General features: G+C 38.1%; 1 protein-coding gene across 5 annotated transcripts in view; it reads left to right on the top strand.

Moving 5' to 3' along the window:
* The first annotated feature begins 259 nt into the window (after positions 1 to 259).
* Positions 260 to 21,097, top strand: part of Agk (acylglycerol kinase) — a 72,708-nt gene continuing 51,870 nt past the window's right edge. For 2 of the 5 annotated variants that reach the window (XM_048786809.1, XM_015493759.2), the window contains exons 1-3: positions 260 to 305; positions 964 to 1,078; positions 19,426 to 19,465. In XM_048786809.1, coding sequence (XP_048642766.1) covers positions 978 to 1,078; positions 19,426 to 19,465 — 141 coding nt within the window. In that variant the 5' untranslated portion in view covers positions 260 to 305; positions 964 to 977. Of the gene's footprint in view, positions 306 to 960; positions 1,079 to 13,574; positions 13,937 to 19,425; positions 19,466 to 21,097 lie in introns of those variants that run through there. The other 3 variants (XM_048786811.1, XM_048786814.1, XM_048786812.1) reach the window with 2 other exon arrangements.

The raw sequence follows: 21,097 nt of genomic DNA, 5'->3' as shown, positions 1-21,097 counted from the left end.
AGTAACTAGAACAAAGTCCTTACTCTCATGGGGTTTATATTCCAGTGGGGTAAACTGATTAACACATTAGCAAATAAACATAAGTATCATCAAAAGATAGTGCCATGGAGAAAACAAATAGAATAAGTCTGTATTTATCACTTTGAATTTTAGTAAAGTTGTGCTATTTAACTTTCCTTACAGGAATATATGAGAATGTCTACCTAACTGTATTTTGTCATCAGTGAATATAATTTAAAATTTTTTATTAATTTTATAGGTAAATAATGATACTGCTTTGTGATTTGCACATCTTTGATTACTGAGTAAGTTGGGCATTTCTTCATAGCCCTGTGCATTTCCTCTCTGCTTATTTTCCTACTGGAGGCCTGGTGTGCTCTTCTGTTTTGAATAAACTATTACTAACATATTGTTGAATTCTTTATGTCTAATGGGCAAACACTCTTAAACAGTCATATAATGAGACTGTAAGAAGACAGAAAAGGAGGCTGGGGTTATGGCTCAGTGGTAGAGTACTTGCCTTGCACATGCAAGGCCCTGGGTTCAATCCTCAGCACCACATAAAAATAAATAAATGAATAAAATAAAGGTATTATGTCCAACTACAACTATAAAAAAATATAAAGAATACAGAAAGCCAGGAAAAGTCTGGTAATCCTCTTCCTTTCTTCATGCCCCTCCTTCTTCCTTCTCCTACAATGAGGAACTAGTGATCTGAGAAGGAAGAATATAGTTCAGGTAGAAAGATGTGAAGGAAGAAGAAAATAAATGTTGGTGAGTGAGAAGATGGTGATGATGAGACTAGAAGGGAAAAGATGAGAAGAGGCAGAGCAGAAGTGATAAGGAGGAAACCCAGCAAGGGAAGAGGAAGAAGAGAGGGTGAAGGAATGGAGAGGAGCAATCATGCTACGTGATTACTTTGATACTTATATTTTTATTTTCCTGTTTCTATTCATCTAGCAGATCTCCAGGAGAAGATGACTGTCTTCTTTAAAACACTCCGAAATCATTGGAAGAAAACCACAGCTGGGCTCTGCCTGCTGACATGGGGAGGCCATTGGCTCTACGGGAAACATTGGTAAATATCAACAGTCCCACCCTACCTGCTCTCCAACTGCAAAACAGCCTTAAAGAGCCTCAGGTTGAAGTCTTACTCAGCAGTTCTTTTCCCTCTAAAATACTGTGATGTAAAAACAATCAAACAAAAAAAACTTATTCAAGCCAAAGCCAAGACAAAGATTTCTTATTGTAACCAGTTCTATACAATTAAAATTATATGGAGCTATTGCACTCATACTTCAATAGATATGGATTATTCTAATGAGATTGGAAGTGAAGCTGTTTTTATTCATTTTATTTGTAGTTGAAGAAATTGAGGCCTATCACACAAAAAGTAAAGTCCTCTTTCAAGTTCAGACAGGAATTAGGACACATAATGTGTCCCTACCCCAGCCCTCCACTTATTTTTAACTTGTGAAAAGTATCTCCTTGGAATTTTGTTCCTGATCTTTCTTAGTATGATCTCTTGATCTGCCATCACTCTGGTTGCTAGATACTTACCAGCTGTTTCTTCCATTCCCTCTGACCATCTCCATCTATCCCATTAACCTAGGTCAATTTCAATGAAACAAAAACTTTCAAGCCTTTTGTTTGAATAAGGAATTCAGTGCAATTATGTATATTTATTAGCCTTGGAGGGAGAAGAATGTGCTGGAGCTCCTTTTCCATTTTAATATGGAAATAAGATTTAAATCAACAGAGAATTTTTAATTTTTTTATATAAAAAAATCATAGAAACTATTAAGCAGCCAATGGGTTGCAGTCTTTTGCGAATTAAGTGTTACATCTTAAGTCTATAGCAACACTGAATCTATGTAAAACAGAAAACAGAATGGCTGTGCTTTGTATTGTAGGTTTCCTCATTGGAAGAGAATCACATGGATACTTTTGTGATTGTTTTTAATTTACCATTGTCAGAAATGACTTTATGATGCAGCATGGTATCTTCTATTCTGCAACTGTATAAGTTGGAGCATCTTCTTTTCTAAGTATTATCAAGACTAAGCATTTAAATTTCATTAGTTAGCATCTAATGAAATAAGCAGACCTCAGAAACTTACCATGTGTAATATCAGAAAAGACAAGGACAGCATAGTTTTTTTAATAAATAAAATATGATACATGTAGTATTTGGTTTCTCCTCCTTTTTTTAACTAACATGAGCCCTCAAGGAGAGGCTCCTATACCTCCTTTGCAGGAACTCAGAGCTAGACCAGGATCAGCTTGGTCAGAGGATGCTCCCACTCACTGGGAGTTACTGCTGCTTCCTTGACTAGGTGAAATTTGAGTAGCTGTGACCCCTGTTCAGGATGTCTTCAGAGGTACTGTAATATTTTTTTGCCCTTAGAGTCTTGAGACTTTGAAAAGGGCCATTAGGTCTCTGGCACCAGAAGAGGCCTGACTCTAAATTGGTTCTGAAATAGCTTGAATTCACTGTGGTAGGAGCCAGACATTTTGCTCTGTCTCCACCTTTGACATTCAAGGTTGCCACCCCAAATGCAAAACCCCTGTTGTCCTTTTGTGTTTCTTTTTCTCAAACTTTGATACTGTTTAGCTCCATCTATTTATTTTTATTTATTTTAATATTTTTTAGTTGTAGATGGATACAATTCCTTTCTTTCTTTCTTTCCTTATTTATTTATTTATTATGTGGTTTTGGGGATCGAACCCAGTGCCTGATACATGCTAGGCAAGCGCTTTACCACTGAGCCACTACCCCAGCCCTCGACTTATTTTTAACTTGTGAAAAATACATAAACTTGACCACATTAATCATTTGTGAATGTACAGGTTCTTAGTGTTAAGTATATTCATATTGCTGGGATTCCTAGAACTTATTTGTTTTACAAAACTGATACTCACTGAACATCAATTCTTCATTCCTCCCCTCCCTGCAGCTCCTGGAGCCACCATTCTGCTTTCTGTTTCTATGAATTTGATTACTTTAGGTCCTTTATATGTGTGGAATCGTATTTTTTTTGTGACTGGCCTATTTCACTTAGCAAAATGTTCTCAAGGTGCATCCATCTTATAACATGTGGCACAATTTCCTTCTTCTTAAAAGCTGACTAGTTAATATTCTATTGCATATATACTACATTTTCTTTATCCGTGTATTTGTCATTGGACATTTGGTTTCCTTCTCTCTCTTGCCTACTATGAATCATACTGCAGTGAACTTGGGTGTACAGATAGCTCTTTAAGATTCTACTTGCCATTCTTTCAGATACATACCCAGAAGTGGGATTGCTGGATCATATGGTGATTCTATTTTTAATTTTTTAAGGAACCTTTCTACTGTTTCCCATAGCAGCAGCATCATTTTACAATTCCACCAACAGTGCACAAGGGTTCCAATTTCTCCCTCTCCATCCTCACTCACATGCTATTTTGGTTTTTTAAAAGTAATGCCATCCTAATGGTAATGAGGTGATATGTCATTGTGGTTTTGATTTGCTTTTGTCTATTGATTAATGATATGAAATACTTTTTCATATATCTTTCAGCCATTTCTATGTCATCTTTGGAGAAATGTCTGTTCAAGTCCTTTGCCCTCTTTTTAGTTAGGCTATTTATTTATTTTGAACTATAGAAATTCTTTATGTTTCCTGAATATTAACTCCTTAGGAGATATAGAATTTGCAAATATTTTTTACTGCTTTGAGCATTTTTTCTTTTTTTTTGGCAGTACTGAGGATTGAACCTAGGGTTTTGTCCATACTAGGCAGTTGCTCTACCCCTGACCTGCATCCCAGCTCTTTGTTACCTTTCTGTGTATCTTTGTTTCAGTGTGCTGACTTTATTCTTTGGTGCATAGAAGTTTTAAAGCTTAATATAGTGCCATTGTCTACTTTTGCTATTGTTGCCTTTTTTTTTTTTTCCTATGCTTTGATATCATAGCCAAGAAATTGCCAAATCCTTCGTTCTCTATTCCTGGAACTTTGACCACTGCTGTGTCCTCTTTCACACTCCCTACCTGGCACTGGTTGAATGCTAAACCTGAACATCACTTACTCCCATTCCACTTCTGAAATATGGAACTTTGGCATCCTAGTCCCATTATAGCCTCTATTACTCCAGTTTTCTCATTCTCTTACTCCCATTCTTCAGTGTTATCAAAACTTTGTGACCTTCCTGGTTTCTTTCCAATCACTTTTCCCTACTTTTCACTTTTTTACTCTTCTAGATTCCTCAATCCAACACATCATATACACTTCTTAACTCCATTTTTCACCTGTCCTGTCTGGCCTTTTCCATCTCCCAATTCCTTCCTCTCATCATAGCTGAACTTTTTGTTTACTTCCGACTCATGATACATCCTATTCAGTCTTCATTAGAATTATTTTCACCAGTTTTATTTCTCATCCTTTTTAGACACTATTGACTATTCTTGAAACACTATTTCCCCCTTGCCTCTGGCTCCCTAACTTTTGTCTCCATAAAGCTCTTTTCTGAGCTTCTGACCTGATTATAACTTCAATTGCTTAATGTCTCCTTGGGTGCTTCACAGGTGCCTCAAACTCAACAAACTTAAACAAACAAACAAACAAACAAAAAATTAAATTAAAAAAAGCTTTCCTACCAACCTGTTTCTTCTTAGTAATTGGTATCACTCACCATCCATCTAGTTTCCCAAACTAGGAATTTGGACATCACACTCCACTTCTTCTCCTCATTCCCCACATCTGGCTTATGTATTTTAGGTGGTTTTGCACCTCAGATCTCTTAACATGTTCACTTTCTTCTGTCTGACTTCACTGTCACCACCCTCATCCACACTACCATCCATTTTCTCACCTGGATCCTTACTAGCCCCTCGCTGTTCACCTTGTACCTACTCTTGCCTGTTTCTAAGGTTTTTGACACACCATTGCCAGAGTGTTCTTTTACAAGTGCAGATTACTGTTGCTTTTAGGGTCAAGTCCACTATTCTTACCAGCTGTACATGAGTTTGCCCCATCTGCAAACATCTCCAGCCTTGCCTTACTCTACACTTAGCATGTGGAACTTGCACGTCTTCTGAAATGACTTGTTCTTTCTGTTTCAGGGTTCCTTGGAGGGTTTTCTGCGTGTCATTCCCTCTGGGCACACTCACTTCTTTCCAAGGCAACTACCATTTCTTCAGGTCTCAAATATTGTTATTTCTCAGAGGAAGTCTTCTCTGTCCCTTCAATTTTGAGTTAGGCAATCTTTCTATATTTTCTCCATGGCTGTGAACTCCTGTATAAAAGTCAGTTTTGTTCTGTTGGTTTCTTCTCTTATGTCATAAAACTCTAAAGGTAGGGGCCCTGTTTGTTTTGCTCAGTGTTGTTCCTAAGGCCCAGCACATAGAAGGTACTTGACACATTGTGTTTATGGAAGAGGGAACACACAAGAGAATGAAGGGATGAGGGCTCAGGCAGGATATCACTTGTGTTGACTGTCCACTTCCCAAACCTTCATCCTGAAGGAAATAATGCACTAAATCTGTAGTCAGATTTCTCTTTCATTTTCCACAAAATTTATTTTAAAATATTCATTAATTCCTCCATTTCCTGTTCTATTTTCTCTTTGCTCATTCTTAGGCAACTTAACTCTGACTTTAAAGAGAAAATTAAAAACACTGGGCATGCATCCCTGCATGCATGCTTCTGTTCTCTTTCTGTCTCAGTGGATGGATTTGCCTCCTGCCCAGCCCCTCTAAGCTCTCAGCCACATCCCATCCTTACCCTGTCATCTTCACTTATATCATCTTCACTTTCTGCTTCTTTCTTCTGTTTGTCAGAACCCTTCCAGGCTTGAATGTGTCTTTGCATATTGGGGTATTCCCATTCCTTTACCATCCGCCCCCTTCCCTTTATGCCATTTTTTAATATGTACCTCACACTGGCAATCTCTACGTCCATTTCAGAATAAGCTTAATAAAATTTGGTATATAGTCTGTCATTTGATTGCTCATGCTCTTGAGATGAGTGGTTTCTTAATTATTAAATTAAATGGGTATTTTTCAATCTTGATTTACCACATTTAATTCTCTTCAACTGTATCACTTTCATTTACCTTTGGGGTGTCTCTTGCTCTGCTTGTCCTTCCAATGCTGGTGTCCAGTTTCCCTTCTCACTCTGCATACTTCATAGGTGATTATAACTGCATGTTGTTTTCAGTTATGATATATAGATTTGGGGGCCATCATATTTTTATCGACCAGATCTGTGTCTCTTGAGAATCTCTTGAGACTCTGTGTAAATAGGAAAAAAAACTTTTTGTAGTAGAGTTGGGAAGAATTGCATATTTTAATTTATTTTTATTCTATTTATTTTATTCTATTTAGTATCTCATGTTATCTTTCTAAAAACTTTATGAGATGGTTATTAATCTCACACTAACATGAGAATAATAGGTCTCTGTTTCTTTTTTATTTCTGCCTTTAATTTCTCTTTTGATATCAGGTATTTATTTGCAGGTTTTATTCCACTAGTGATAGTTAATAGTATACCAACATTTTCTTCTCTATTGGGAATTCCTCCCTCTTCTTTTTTCTCCCTTCTCCCAAGTTTCAAAGACAAAGTCTATGCTTTCTTTTTCTTCTGCATAATTTCCCCACAGCAGGTCGCAGTAGTTGACAGGAGCAGCGGGGACTGCTCTCAACTCAGTAAGAGTGATTGAAGAGGAGGAAATGGCCCTGTTTGCTGAAAGTAAAGAGAATTTAAGTATTGCTCATTCCTCTTCAACTGCTCTTACCGAGCTTTCTGGGTTCCCTGGGGAAGATGATGTTCCAGGTTGCTCAGTTCATCATGTCAGCAGTTTACCTGCAATAGCTTCCCACTCATTGCCAGTCCTTTCAGTAGCAAAGAATCTGCTAATAGAAAGTAGAGAAAGCAGCATAAGAAAGGAGGCAGTATAGTATAAAAGTTGTCTCTGGACTCAGAAGTGACACTTGATAGCAGGGTGACTCTGGGCTCTCATCTGTAGAATGGGGATGATAACAGCATCTCATTGGGACATTAAAGCTTTGAATAAGATAACTGTGAAATTTTTAGCTTAGTGTCTGCTAGATATAAAAGTTTGATAAATGTTAGTGTGAGTATATTGATATAATCAAAACTACTTTGGGATTACAATAAATACTGATGGTGATTTGAGAGTCAGCTAATGGAGCAGGAAAACAAGGACCTGCCAGATGGTCTAATAAGACCTTCTGTTACACCTTCTATGTGTAACAAAACAACTTGGAAAAGTCTAGTTTGAAGACTGACAACCACAAAAGAGGCAGGATGAAAGCAGTTCTGGCCAGTAAGCCATATCCAAACCCTGTCCTTCTGACTCAAGCTCAGATTGTTCCTGTCATCACTGGAACCTTGTCCGTGCTTATGCTGGCTCTGATGTGTCTTCCTGTGGTTTTGGCCAGTGAGCCATGGCACTCCATCTCAACTAACCCGCTTGGCTCGGTAGTTAACAGTGGCTCTGCTCCTGCTTAGTTTTGGCTCCAAGTTCTCAGTTTACTCATTTGGCTCCATGCTTTCAACACCAGTTCTGCCACCAACCTTGGCTTGTGATCCAAGACTTCCTCCTATTTATTTTGGTGGAGCATCAGTCTTCTCTAGTTATCTGAATTCCTGGTACCCTTTCCTAGAAATTAAAAATCTCACAATACCATAAATCCCTTAACATTAAGTTTGCAAAGAAAATGTAGCTATGGTCTTGAGCCTTGGGTTCATAGATTTTTATTACTGTTGAAAGTTTTTTTCTCCACACACAAAATCAGGATTACTGTACTTTGGCTTTTCTAAGCATTGGTGGGAGTTGCCTTTCAAGTTATATGGTAAAAAACAATTTCTAAATGAGAAAAAAATAATTGGCTATAAGTTTGCCTAACAGGTGTGTTCAGCGTCATTCAATTTTATTAAGAATTTAGAGATAATGATGATAATATTATCTAACAATCAGTGATTGCCATGTGCCAGACAGGATTCTAAGCACCTTGCATTTAGTATCTCATGTTATCTTTCTAATAACTTTATGAGATGGTTATTAATCTCACACTAACATGAGAATAATAGGTCTCTGCAGATGAAGAAAAAGGGATAGCCAGATTAAGTAATTTGCCCAAGGTCACACAGCAAATAAGTGTCAGCCATGACCCAAAACCAGGTAGTTTTGATCCTGACCCCTCAAAATGGCTACTGTGTCTCAGATGACACTGGTGATATGAAGACTACATATAATATGAGAGGGCTTATGTCATAAGGTCCCTGTGGCGTGAGAGGTTATTATAACAGTGTTTCAGAGTCTGGGCTTCAAGTCAGTCAGGTATGGGTTTGAGTCTTGCCTTCATCTCTTGCTAGGCATGTGACTTTGGGCAAGTTATTGAAGATTGCTGAATGTCACTTTTGTTCATCTGTATAATATGTCCAAGCATTATTTTGATGTTTAAATGAGATAATGATAGCACAAATTGAAAATCTATTTTTACAATAGATGTATAAGGCAGTATGCACTATGTCCTGAGGGGTTTAAAGTAAATGGTAGGGTGTCTAAGGAAAAAAAAAAGGATTAATTTTTAAAAAAATTTTATCATAGAAATTTTAAACACAAAAATTACAATGCTAGAGTGAGTCCCCTGTGACATCACCCAGCTAAAACAAATTTTAACATTTTGTAAGAGGCTGTTGATCTGGACTAGGCACCAATACTGGGAACAACAGACCAAGCCAATAGAGAGTTTAATTGGGGTAACTGAGCTTTGGTTGATGAGCCCTGTAGCCAGTGAACTAACTGTAAGCTATCAACTATGCTGTAGCCAATTGGCTGGTTGATGAACCAATCTTTAGTCAGTTGGGTTGTTTTTTTGTATCTCATTTCTGTTTCTCTGTAAATGCTGCCAGATCACCATGGTGGCTGAAGTTCTAGAATCTGCTCTGGTTCTGGGAGATGCCTGACTCATGAATCATTTTTGCTTTGCTCATATAAACTCTACTAGATTTAATTGGCCTAAGGAATTTTCCCTTTTAACACACCAATCTTCTGTGTCCTCTACTTTTTGATTGGACTGTTTTAAAACAAATCTCACATTTTATATCATTTTAACCACAAACACTTCAGTACTTTATCTCCAGTAAGTAAGGACTTGAAAAATTAAGTCACAGTGTCATTATCAGGAACCTAACAAAATTAAAAATAGGTCTTTTATATTAGCTATGTCTGTATTTACATATTTTTAATTGTCCCCAAATTATGGTTTACAGTGAATTTCATTTAATCAATATCAAAACAAGTTTTATACTTTGCAGTTAGTGCCAACCTCTAAAGTGTCTTGAACCATGATTCTCCTCCTTCTCATAATATTTATTTTGGAAATCAGTACTATATTTGCCCTGTAGAATTTTTCATACCCTGGATTTGTCAGATAGCCTGTGTGTGGTGTTTACTGCTGCACAGAGCCATATACTAGAGCACGAGGCACAAAGAAAACCTGGTGACTTTATTGAAAATTGTGATAATGTATGTTACAGGCTTTTGACATTCTTTTTTTATTTTGTAAGATATTTAGCTCCATGACTGTATTTTTTGGCATGCCCTTAGCTTTTGCACCTGAGGCCTGTGTCTCCCATGCCTTGTTTTGGCCGCAGCCATGCATGCATTTGTTCCTCTAGCCCTCCTGGGTCTTGTCAGCTGAGGACTAGATCCAGGTGCTAGAGCTTTGCTCCTCTCATTGTGGCCAGGATCCATCAGGTCAGCACCTTCTGGGAGCTCTAAGTCATGCCAAATCTTAGATCCTACTCCAACTTGCTGAGTCAGAATTTGCCCTTTTAGCCAGACTTCCAAGTGACTGAAGTTGGAGGTGGTCTGATCAGAGGCATAATTAGATTCTGGTTTCTTATTTGGCAAAAATTCTTGTTAGGTGTGTGGTGGGTTTCATGTGGTATGACTTTAGGAGGCACATGGTGACTGGGTGACCTGTTGTTAGTGATATTAAGATTGACCAGTGGATTCAGATGGGATTAGCTAATCCACCCATAAGATAGTTACGAAGGATCACTTCTGAGAGTTCCCTGAAGCAGAATGAGTAAGAGGGGGCTATAGAACCCCACTGTGTGGAACCCCAGCAGTGAAACCCTGGGTAAGTTCCCTACCCTCTCTGTATGTCAGCTCTCTGTTTATAAACTGGAGATAGTAATAGTACCCATCTCTTTGGGTTGTCATGCAGACTTTTTTTGGAACAGTGCTTGGCACAAAGAACACTTTCAATCAGAATAGCATTTTTTTTCCTGGCTTTTTCCTTCTCAACTGTGAAAGCATCATAATGATGTCCTTTTCAGTCAGACCTTGTACACTGAGTGGCCCAGTGTTCTAGGTGGTATTCCTCAAGCAGAGGCAGAAAATGGAAATGCAGTGTATGGAAATTGGTGAGGAGTTTGAGGGGTTTGTAGAATGGCATGTTTTCAGTAGGATTTAGGGAAGGCTTGACTACAGGAAGTCTGTAGTATTTAGGGAATAGTGAAGATCTGAAGGGGAGAAGAATGTCAGGAACAAGGTAGCACTCAGCAAGCTTAATCCAGCAACCCTGTCCCTGGTACATTTGAGGAGAAAGGCATGAAAGTTGAAAGGGCATGTCAGAAAGATAATAGAGGCCTGGAGCATAGGGTTGGCATCAGGAATGGAAAAATAAAAATGTGGATGTGAGATGGTGGTAGTGTGAATAATTTGTGAGCATGGGTGTTGAAGCAGGTGGGCATGTTTCTGGTTTGGGTTTCCCCTACTTATTAGCTATGTGGCCTTGTCAAGTTACTTAACCAACTTAAACTCTGAGCCTTACTTCAAAACAAATATCTGTTTGGCAGGCTAGTTGTAAAGATTGGATGAGGGGATATGTCTTAAGTGCCTGCTACTGTGCTGGGCTTGTAAGTTAGTCCTTGGTAAGTGCTTGGTAAGTGCTAGCTATTGGACTGGGGATGTAGCTTGACTGCCATGCACAAGGCCCTGAGTTTGAGCGCGCGCGCGCACGCACACACACACACACACACAAAAAAAAAAACCCAGGAAAAAAAGTCAAGCTAATAGTTATATTGCTAGGTGATTGGGTGTTTGGTTGAAGGAGAAGAATGTGGAAGAAACCCTTTTCTAGCGTCAGGACTAGGATAATTGGTGATATAGAAAGAGGGAAGTTGTCAGGGAGAATTGGTTTGAGGAGGAGCCTTTACATTCTGTTTTAGGTAATGCTGAGTTTGAGATATCCTGACAGGATATCTGGATGGAATGTGTTAGATTCGAGGGGTAAATTATGCATGAGTCACACTTGACTAGCCTCATTTTTCTTTTAGTTCAGAATATGATTTCAGGAGTGTCTTGTGCTTTGTTTTTCAGTGTCTCTGAGATTTCTGACAAAGCACATATTTTACCTTGACACCTGTTGGGAGTAGCCTGACTGCAGGCAGTGGCCTGGGGCCCAACTGCCTCCACAGCAGCTGATAAGAAAACTTATTCTCCCTTCCTGCTTTTCCTCATTGCAGATTTTGTTGCAAATTCCAGAAAGCTGTTTGTTTTGCTTTTTAGCCACTTCAAAGTTCACCTTTTTCTCTCTCTGCACAGGCTGATGCTGAAATTGGGGTATTAATGGGTGCTATTTAAAGAAGCTCATTTATGGGCAATTAAATTACATGCCTGTCAGCCCAGATTTGATAGGGAATAAGGAAACTTTTTTTTTTAAGTACAATGAAGTTTAATTATATTCACTTTCCTTTCAACTCCTTTGTTAGATTATCTGAAAAGCAGATTTCTTTTTTTTTTCCAAAAAATCTGTACTATTTATTTTTTTCCTCATGTTTATTGGGGGGTGCTGAGCTGAAAAGGCAGGAGGTATATTTAAGTTATATTTTGTTGACTTCACATAAGTTTTAGGGATTTTCAGATCAGTGGTTTTAGTTGCTCCAAGCACTGAAGAGAATAATCATAGCTGATGCTAAAATTAGCCCCTTTCTAGGTTGTAACCAGCATCTTAAATATTTATGTTTGTAGAACAGGAAAAATACTGACAATAGTACCTCCTAACTTCTGTGTTTGTAGGTCAGAAGCTGCCCAGATCCATCATGTGTCCTGGATCCCAAAGTGAATATCATTTCATGCGGACTATTTATAGAGAACTTGTTAGGCAGGAGGGAGATGTAAAGGGACTCTCTCATCCAGTGCTTTCTTCTTGAATAGCTTCATAATCTATGTAATGATTTCTGTCTTCTCTTTATCTATGTAAATAAGCTCAAGTGCTTGATTATATATAACTGAAACCCAATATGCATTTGCTTATAATTGCACATGCAAATTTATAATGGCCAAACAGAAGGAACTAGTGTCCTAGTAAAGTGAATGTTACACAGCATATGGAAAAGTATCTGGCATAGAATGTTTAAATTGGACTGTTGGATGGAAATGAATGGATGATAAAAGGAGCAGAAAATGGGGAGAAGTGAATGAACCATGAAAGTTATCAGTAGAGAACTTATGAGAATTGGGTAGGAGTAGAAATCATTGACAAATTGGCTGGTGGTTACAGCTCTGAAGAGGATGCCCTTTAGTGCTGCCAGAGCCTGGCCTGATGGCAGTGCCATCTGGACCTCAGTGAAAACTCAGCCGCCAGTCACAAAGAATTTTCTTCCTATTGTGTACAGAATTCAGCCAACTAGGATAGTAAGGTAGGAAGAGAAATTGATATTCTGTGGTAACCTAAGTCTAGGATAAGAGAATGGAAGAAGAATGGTTTCATGCTTTAAGAGAAAGAGAAAGCTCTGGAGATAAAGGCTTTCTCTGCTTCCATTTCTCTTGGTCAGTAGGGTGAGAGGATAAACTGCAAAACCATACTCTGCTAATGAAAACTTCGCTAAGCAGGCCAAGATGATCAGCTTGGTTAGCTGAGAAACCCCTCAGGGGACGCTATCTTTCATGAACTTCCTATCCTGAATTGAGGGGGAACAAGTTGTGTGCAAAAAACATGGGAAATTAGAAGGTACTTGAAGTGTACACAAGTAGTAACTTGTTCCACATAAGTATAGAATAAAATGGCTAGGGTCTGATAATAGATTAGGTGGGAAAGGGTGATTTTTGGAGTTGAGGCCTTTCCATCATGGACAGAGGTTGAATTTGGCTAATAAATGTTCTTGAATTATTAAATAGAGTGGTGCTAGATTCAGTTGTTGGATTTTATCTAAGCTCACTTGTAGGAAGAAAGTATAATAAACCTGTGTGGTAATCCATGGATTAGGTGACTGTTGGTGGTTGCATTTGCCTATGTATATCATGAAAGAATGGACAGTGCTTTGTTGATTGTGTTTTTGTCACTGGGGAATACAGAATATAGGCAGAGTGAAGAGAATCAGGAGACTGAAGTTCTGAGCCTTCTAGCTAAACTTCTAACCATGGGCAATTCTAGGCTGAAGATTTCTTTGTACTAAGTTAATTAGATAGCTTTGTACTAAGTTAATTAGTTACTTTGTAAAGGTCAAAGGAAATGAGAAACACAGCTTAAGTGAACATATCAGAATCACTTGGGACCTAGAGAGACCTGAGAGTGAAGCTGTACATGTTTTGTGTGTCTTTGCCCAGATGAGAATCACTGCTGTAGTAAATTTTGTTACTAATGGATATTGTCTTATGGTTTGATTTATAGGGATCGGCATGTGTGAAGGAAAGATTGAAAAGTTAGACTAGATAATTTCTAAGGACTTTTTCAGCCTTAAAGCTTCATATTTCTAGGAAATGGAGCTTGGGCTTGGATACTTTCACAAAGGCATTTTATTTGCCTGGCTGCTGTATAGCTTTCATATTTGAAGAAATAAAAATAGTAAAAACAGGGATTATAAGCCTGAAAATTGCTGTATATATCAAGGAGTTCCTGCTTGACTGTTGGGTAAGTTCATATCTCTGGGGTAAATCACAGAGCTTATGTTTAAATGAGATAAAACATATTTTTGGCAAGGGCTTCTGGAGAGGATCAACTTCACTGTGATATGGCATACTGACATTCCATTGATGTTGGTTTATTCTTCATTCTGGGTATTTTATTAATTTCATTGTTAACTAGCAACTTTACTTCCTCCTTTCCTACTTGCCTGCCTTTCCTTCTCTCTCCCTCCTTTTGTAGCAAGTACATTCTTGAGAAAATACTCTTGGCTTGCTTTATATTATTAAAAATGTTAACCCTTGCATTGTTAAAATTGCCACCAACTAACATGTGGGGCATGTTACATCAGAAAAGAGGAAACCTAACTTGCTGGCTGTTACCTGCTTCCCGACCTTGGGGCCGCACATGGCTAGGATGGTGCCTGGTGATCAGCCAGAAGGCCTTACCTTGGGCTGTAATGAAAAATTGAACCACCTCTAGGATAGGCTCAGAACCCTTCCGCCCTCGTGTCCCATTACTGCCTATAGGATGGGTGTACATGTGAATTCTCCCCACCCTGCTGATCTTTATCCTGATTGGCTCCTGTACATTATATTAGCCGTGTGTGTTTTCTCAATAAACGAGCTCCTGCTTTGACTGTTCTCCCTGACGTGTCTGATTATCCTCCCGCGAGGGATGTGGGCGGTCAGTCGGCCCTCTCCTTTCTTGGCTCATCCTGGACAGGGCGTGCTCTCCCCATCTTTCCCGCAGGTCAGGAGGGAACCAGGGCTAAAAACCCTGACACGTCTAAACTTGAAATCTGTTTTGTACAAAGCAAAACTCTTTGCATGCATCAAGGGAAAAGCCGGTGGTAGGACTTATATGTGCCTCTAAACTGTAGTGGGAAATACCCTTTTTGGGAAACAGTATGGATCAATGGGATTTTTCTCTCTATGTAAAATTGTTATTGAAATAACTTATTTTGCACTCCTGAGGTAATAAATAAAGCATTTATGACTTGGAATAAATTGAGAGCATCCCATTACTTGTAGTAGCAGGCATGTTCATATTCTTTTAAAGCCTCAGGCAGTGACGTCAGCAGATTTTTTAAATTTTCTGATCCATAGGCTTCTGATTTCTGTCAAAGAACTCACATTTAAATATTGAGTAGGTCTTCAGGGACCCTTTCTGATATGACTATGTTTTGTAGTGCCTCTTGTAAATTGTGTTTAACTTCAGTTCCCTGAAGATAGCTTGGTATTTTGGAAAGAACATGGGCTTAGAATTTACATACAGTTACTTTATTTGTTTGGTAACAGGATCTTTGGTTCACGTTCAGATTATTGACCCATTAGCAATCTGGAATTTTCTGATGATCAGACTCAGTTCAACAGTTTTTGTGATTCCTGGAATGCCAAAATGCACTCTTCACTTAGCCTTTTTAGAGGGTCCTAGTGCCATTACGTTTTACATACAGACATGCACACCTTCTGGGATCATCTTGATCTAATATAGTTCCCATGGCAGTTTTGGGTTTTCATCCTGTTCTACACCATGACTCTTTTGTGCTTTGGTGGGATTCATACTGGAGAACCATCTCAGCTGATCTGCTAGTTCAAGAATGCCAGATACTCATACTAAGTATAACCTTCAGTTTTTCTTCCAGGACATAGTCTGCATATCTGAATATAGTTGATCCTTCCTGTTCAAACATTTGCCACTTACTTATTAACAAGTATTTATTGAGTATCCTCTGTCTGTAAGAGTCTATGTTGTGGGCTGGGGAAGAGTGAATGGTGAATTATCCATGACTTCAAGAAGTTTATAATCTAAGAAGAAAGATAAGGCAAACAAGTTTGTGTGTGGTAAGGTGAGGGAATTGGTCACATTGAATTTCGAATTTTTGTTTAAAGGGAGGGATGAAATGTTCAAATCTTTGTCGGTATAAAGTCCATAGTGTCTTTTAGGAACAGGAAAACATGCATTTTGCTAAATGTAGAAGCAAGGACAAGTGGACTTGTGGGAGATAATCATTCAATCATTCTTATCTGCAAAATGAGAATATTCTATAGTACATAGTAGTTCCATCCTTGCAAAGTTGTTAGAAAGATTAAGCATTTATAAAAACAATTGCCATTTTATCTGACTGTTATGGTTTGGATATGAAGGGTCCCACAACAGCTATTGTATTAATGGAGAAATGGTTGGAGGTGAGATGATTGGATTGTGAAAGCTGTAACCTAATAGGTTTGGATGGACTGGGTGGTAACTGTAGGAAGGTGGGGCATGGCTGGAGAAGGTGGGTCACTGGGGGTGTGCCTTGGAAGCCTACTTCTGTCCTGGAAAGGTACATCTTCCTTGTGGCTTCTCCCCTCTTCCTCTCTCTCTGCTTCCTGAACCTGCCTTGAACTGAGCAGCTTCCCCCACTGAGCCCTTCCCCTGTGATGTGCTGCCTCAGCTTGGGCCTAGAAAAATGACGTTGGCCATCTCTTGACTGACACCTCTGAAACTGTGATCTCCAAATAAACTTTTCCTCCTCTAAGTTGTTCTTCTTGGGTATTTTAGTCACAGCGACAAAAAGCTAACTAAAACACTGGCAAATGGTATTGCTTTATGAATTTTAAGTTATTTTCTATTCTAACAGTGCTGCCATTACTGAATCAATTTGGGAATTTATTTTTTGAAATAGTTTTCAGAGCTTGCTGTAGATCATCAGAGTATAGTTAGCCCTATTAGGGAAAAAATTACATCTGTACTGAACATGTATAGATTTTTCTTGTTATTGTTCCCTAAATAATACAGTTAAACAACTATTTACATAACATTTACCTTGTATATTAAATATTGAAAGTATTGAATTTTGATATCTATGGAGGGTAGAACCTATCCCTCTCAGATACTTAACGACTACTACATTTCAATGGAAGAAATCTTTTTTTCTTTAAGAATGTGTTTGATTTTTAAAAACAGACTCATTCAGAAAATATCAAGATTCATAATACTGTTCAGATATTGAAGTTAAGTATGATTATAATGGGATTTTATTTTGTAGTATCTATTGGTGCATGTTCTGGCTTTCTCAAGGGGACATTGACAGAGTATTCTATTTGGGACAATGAATTCAGGGAATTAACTATCATAAAATCTTCTGAATTTTGAGTACCATTCTGATAAATCAGGCAGTATTAATAAGCTCAAGAGACCTGAGGACTTTCATATATTTAATTATAAGTTAGCCATCAAAAATTTCCTTTTAGCAATAAAGAATTTAGCAGGGGGAAATGTTCCAAAGTGCTACACCATTATTCTTGTATACATTTGGTGGTTTTCTTTGGAGCTAGGTAAGTACACAGGAATCTGTGACTGAAATGCAGCGAGGATAGTATTCTCTCCTTGTGAACCAGAGAAGTCTGTGGCCTTCAGACATCCATCCCCATAGTGGGGAAGGGACCTGTAAGGAAGAAGTAGAGGAAATAGACGTGGATGGAGAGACAGGTTTGCAATTTTTAAAGGCCTAGAAGACTTGTGCAGAAGGATCCACAGGCAAATTTCATAGGAGATTGGAGGCACAAGCAAATCAGCCTGCCAGAAAAAAAATTAAAAGGAAGTGGTTGGGGAGCATAGGGGTGAGTGGCTGGAAGCTGCATTCCCAGGATGGTGTGGGAGCTGGTGTGGGATTAGCACATCCAGGGGAGATCTAGTAACCATGCCCAGGTTACTATGGGAAACCTGATATTACATTATGACCCAGAGGTTATGGTGGGTTCAATATTTTATCTCACATTGTATATAAGATTCTAAATGTGAAGTACCAAGTAAATTATAAAAGCTTATGAGCATGTTAATTATTTTTAAATGTTTTACTAATTCGTACCTGAATTTACCTCATCTTATAGAATTTTTTTTTAGTTTTTTTTTAATTTTTTTGATGTTGAAATGATTCACTGGGAGCATGTGATGGGGAGGGATGCAGGGAATAGAGCAAAGTGTGTTTGGGAGTCCTGAGTGGGCAAGGAGGAGAAGATGACAAAGCTCTCATGCCTCCTGGGCAGTGGTGGGGCAGTCCTACAAGAAGCTGGGGCCTGGGCCTGGTTGCCAGGGCCAGCTGTGGGCCAGACTTCACTAGGGATTGGTTTCCCTGAGCTTTTTATCTTTTGAGGTTCTATGGAATATCACTCTCAGGTTTCAGATTGGCACTGTTGATAGTTCCCTTTGGATAGTGTTTTCCTATTGAAGCTGACTGCTTAGGGACTTTGAGGGGTTATTCTACAGCCTAGCTGTGGAAGAAAAGTCATTAAGCAGCCTTTGACTAGAATTATGGCAAAAACCCACAGGTTGTTTATATTCATTTCTTTTCCTTCAACCTTAAATATTAAAATCAAATTTGAAGTTACTTTGAAAATGCAAAATTCAAAGTCCTTACTGTTATAAAAAGAATCTAGAAAGTGAATATAAATAAAACAACCCTATTTACCTTTTAAATTCTACAAATTAATTTCCTTAACTGTTGTTAACCAGGTGATCAATGTCAGCAATGTGCATGAACACACACTCTCATGTGGGGAAGATTCTGGGGCCCTGTAGGCAATCAGAGACATTCAGAGTGCTCTTATGACACATTTTAGAGACCTTTATGTTAAATAGATGATTATATTCTGACGCTTTTTTGAAAGCCAGAATTTTGCCTCTTGACAAAATTTTCTATTTATGATATAATTGAGAGTCTGACAGTAATATAAAAAATAGGAAATTTAGGTAAAATAGTAGCAGAAGCAACTAAATATCAAACTTATTTCTGACAAATGACCTGATTAATTTCTACTAGATAAAAAAAAATCAGGATATATGTATATATTTTATTGTTACCTAATAAATTACCACAAACTTAGTGGTTTGACATAAATTTATTATCTTATGTCTTCTGGATTAGAAGTCAACATGGATCTTACTGGCTGAAATCAGGTGTCGGCAAAAATTGCTATCCTTTTGGGGGCCTTAGGGGAAATCCCTTCCCCTGTCTTTCCAGCTCTAGAAGCTTCCACATTCCTGGGATTCTGGGCTTCTTCCATCATCAAAGCCTGCAATCCACTATCCTTTTGGAATCACATCTGCCTCTGATCACAGTTGGGAAAGCTGCTGTGCTTTAAGGCTCTTTCCAACAATCCAGAACAGCCTTACTGTCTCAAAGTCCTGAATTCAATCACATGTATAAAGTCCCTTTGCCATGTAAAGTAGCACACCCTCAAGTTTGGGGCATTAGGATATGGACATTTTGTGGGGAGAGGGTATTATTCTTCCTACATAGTAGAAGCACTTAATGCAGAATTTCATATAGAGATGTATTTTTCAAATGTGCCTATAACTTATCAGGATCAGCTCTTTTAGAAACTTTTACTTGGATATTTATAGGGAAGAGAGGCGTTTATTTGAAAAATAAACCCCACAAATTTTGTGTGGCTCTTAATCTCCTATGAAAGTTAATACTAATGTTAGTTCTCTTTTGTTTGCTTTGATAGTGATAACCTGCTAAGAAGAGCAGCCTGTCAAGAAGCTCAGGTAATGCTGTTTTTCTGTGATAAAATTAAAACTCCCCTTATCTCCATAGTGCAGGAAACCCATGCTACTCCAGGGATGTGCACAGGGTTTTGCGTCAGTGCAGTCTGGCTATTTTTTCCCACTATCAGGGGATGAATCGGGCTGAGAGCCAACTTGGAGTAGAAGGGAGGAAGTGAACCATCTGGTGAAGAACAGTTCTAACGCCCACCCCGTTAGGCTTGTTTTTCTGGATCACTCTCAAGAACACATAACTGGACTGGCTGAAGCTCTGGAAATTTGTTCACGTCTGCAGTTGTCCTTGAAAATCTGGCTAAACTCTGAATCATCTCTGATCCAAATAACCCCCAAGAGTATCAGTTTAGAACAGGTGTTGCCTCTGAAAGTCAAATCTTAAAATTGTTGATTCATATTTTAAAGCCCATTTCTTTAACATAGCTGATTCATACTATGAGCACTCTTATCAGAATTCCATGGGATTTTCCTTAAACTTTATTTATCTGGTTGTGGTTAAGTATAGTAGAATTTTAAATCCTTTTAAATTTAAGAGCACATTTTGTCCCCCCCCACCCCCCATCCCGTTAGTGTATTATACTTCGCAGATGAGTTTCTGTGACTAGTTCCTTCTTCATTATATGTCATTTAAACTTATGAAGCCAGAAATGCCCCCCCCCAACAAAAAATAGCTCATCAAAATAAAAAATGGCAAAAGAATGGAGCATTTAGTGGAAGTAGGTGGCAAACCTCATGTTTGTTTCTGAAATGTTTTCATGGATGACAATGACAATCACAACAGATACTATTAATAAATTCCTGACTTCACTGATTGTTATCTGTTCTAAATCTGTTTGAAGAATTTGATTTTAAAATATCTCATGATTACAAGTTTTTCATTCAAATAAACTTTAAATTTTTTACATAATTTTTAGTTGACACAGTATTTGTATATATTTATGGGTCACAGTATGATACTTTAATACATGTATGCAATGTATAATCAAGGTAATTATCAAGTAAATTTTAATATCAAATTCAAGGTGAGTCCTACCTCAGACATCCTCCTTTATTTAAGGTAAATGCCTCCATCTCTGTTCTGAATTCCAGCTCCTCAATATTTCAGGGACAGTGTTCCTTTAGTTATTTCCTCCCTCTCACATACTGACCTCTCTTTATCATTCTAATTGTGCCCTTCTCCAGCACATGGTTAGCTCCTGCCACCTGACAGAATGGAAGTAGATTCATCCTTATAGTCTTCTATAATTACTTCTTCCATGTCCTTTTTTCAGATTAAATTCTTGAAAGAATGATTTAAAAAAAAATCTCACATAAACTCAACTCAATGTTATCTCACATAAACTCCTTAATACACTGTGAATCTGAGACTTAAGTTGCAAGTGAATAAGCATTCCAGAGAGGAAACCAGGACAAGAAGGACTAATCTAGGACTGTAGATTTGGAAGTGGGCAGGCCAGAGAACTGGGTTAATAAAATTATTTCTGATCACACTTTAGATGAGTATGGGTAGAAAAAGAAGGTATTACAGTATTTAGAGATTTGGCAGTAAAATATTAAGGTCTAAGTAAGAGTGAAAGCAATAGAAATGATAATATAGCAGAAACTTTTTTTTTTTTTTAA

Source organism: Marmota marmota, unplaced genomic scaffold, assembly GCF_001458135.2.
Source record: "Marmota marmota marmota unplaced genomic scaffold, marMar, whole genome shotgun sequence".
Taxonomy (NCBI): domain Eukaryota; kingdom Metazoa; phylum Chordata; class Mammalia; order Rodentia; family Sciuridae; genus Marmota; species Marmota marmota.
Note: the sequence above shows the minus strand (reverse complement) of the source record. Positions and strands in the feature narration are given on the sequence as shown.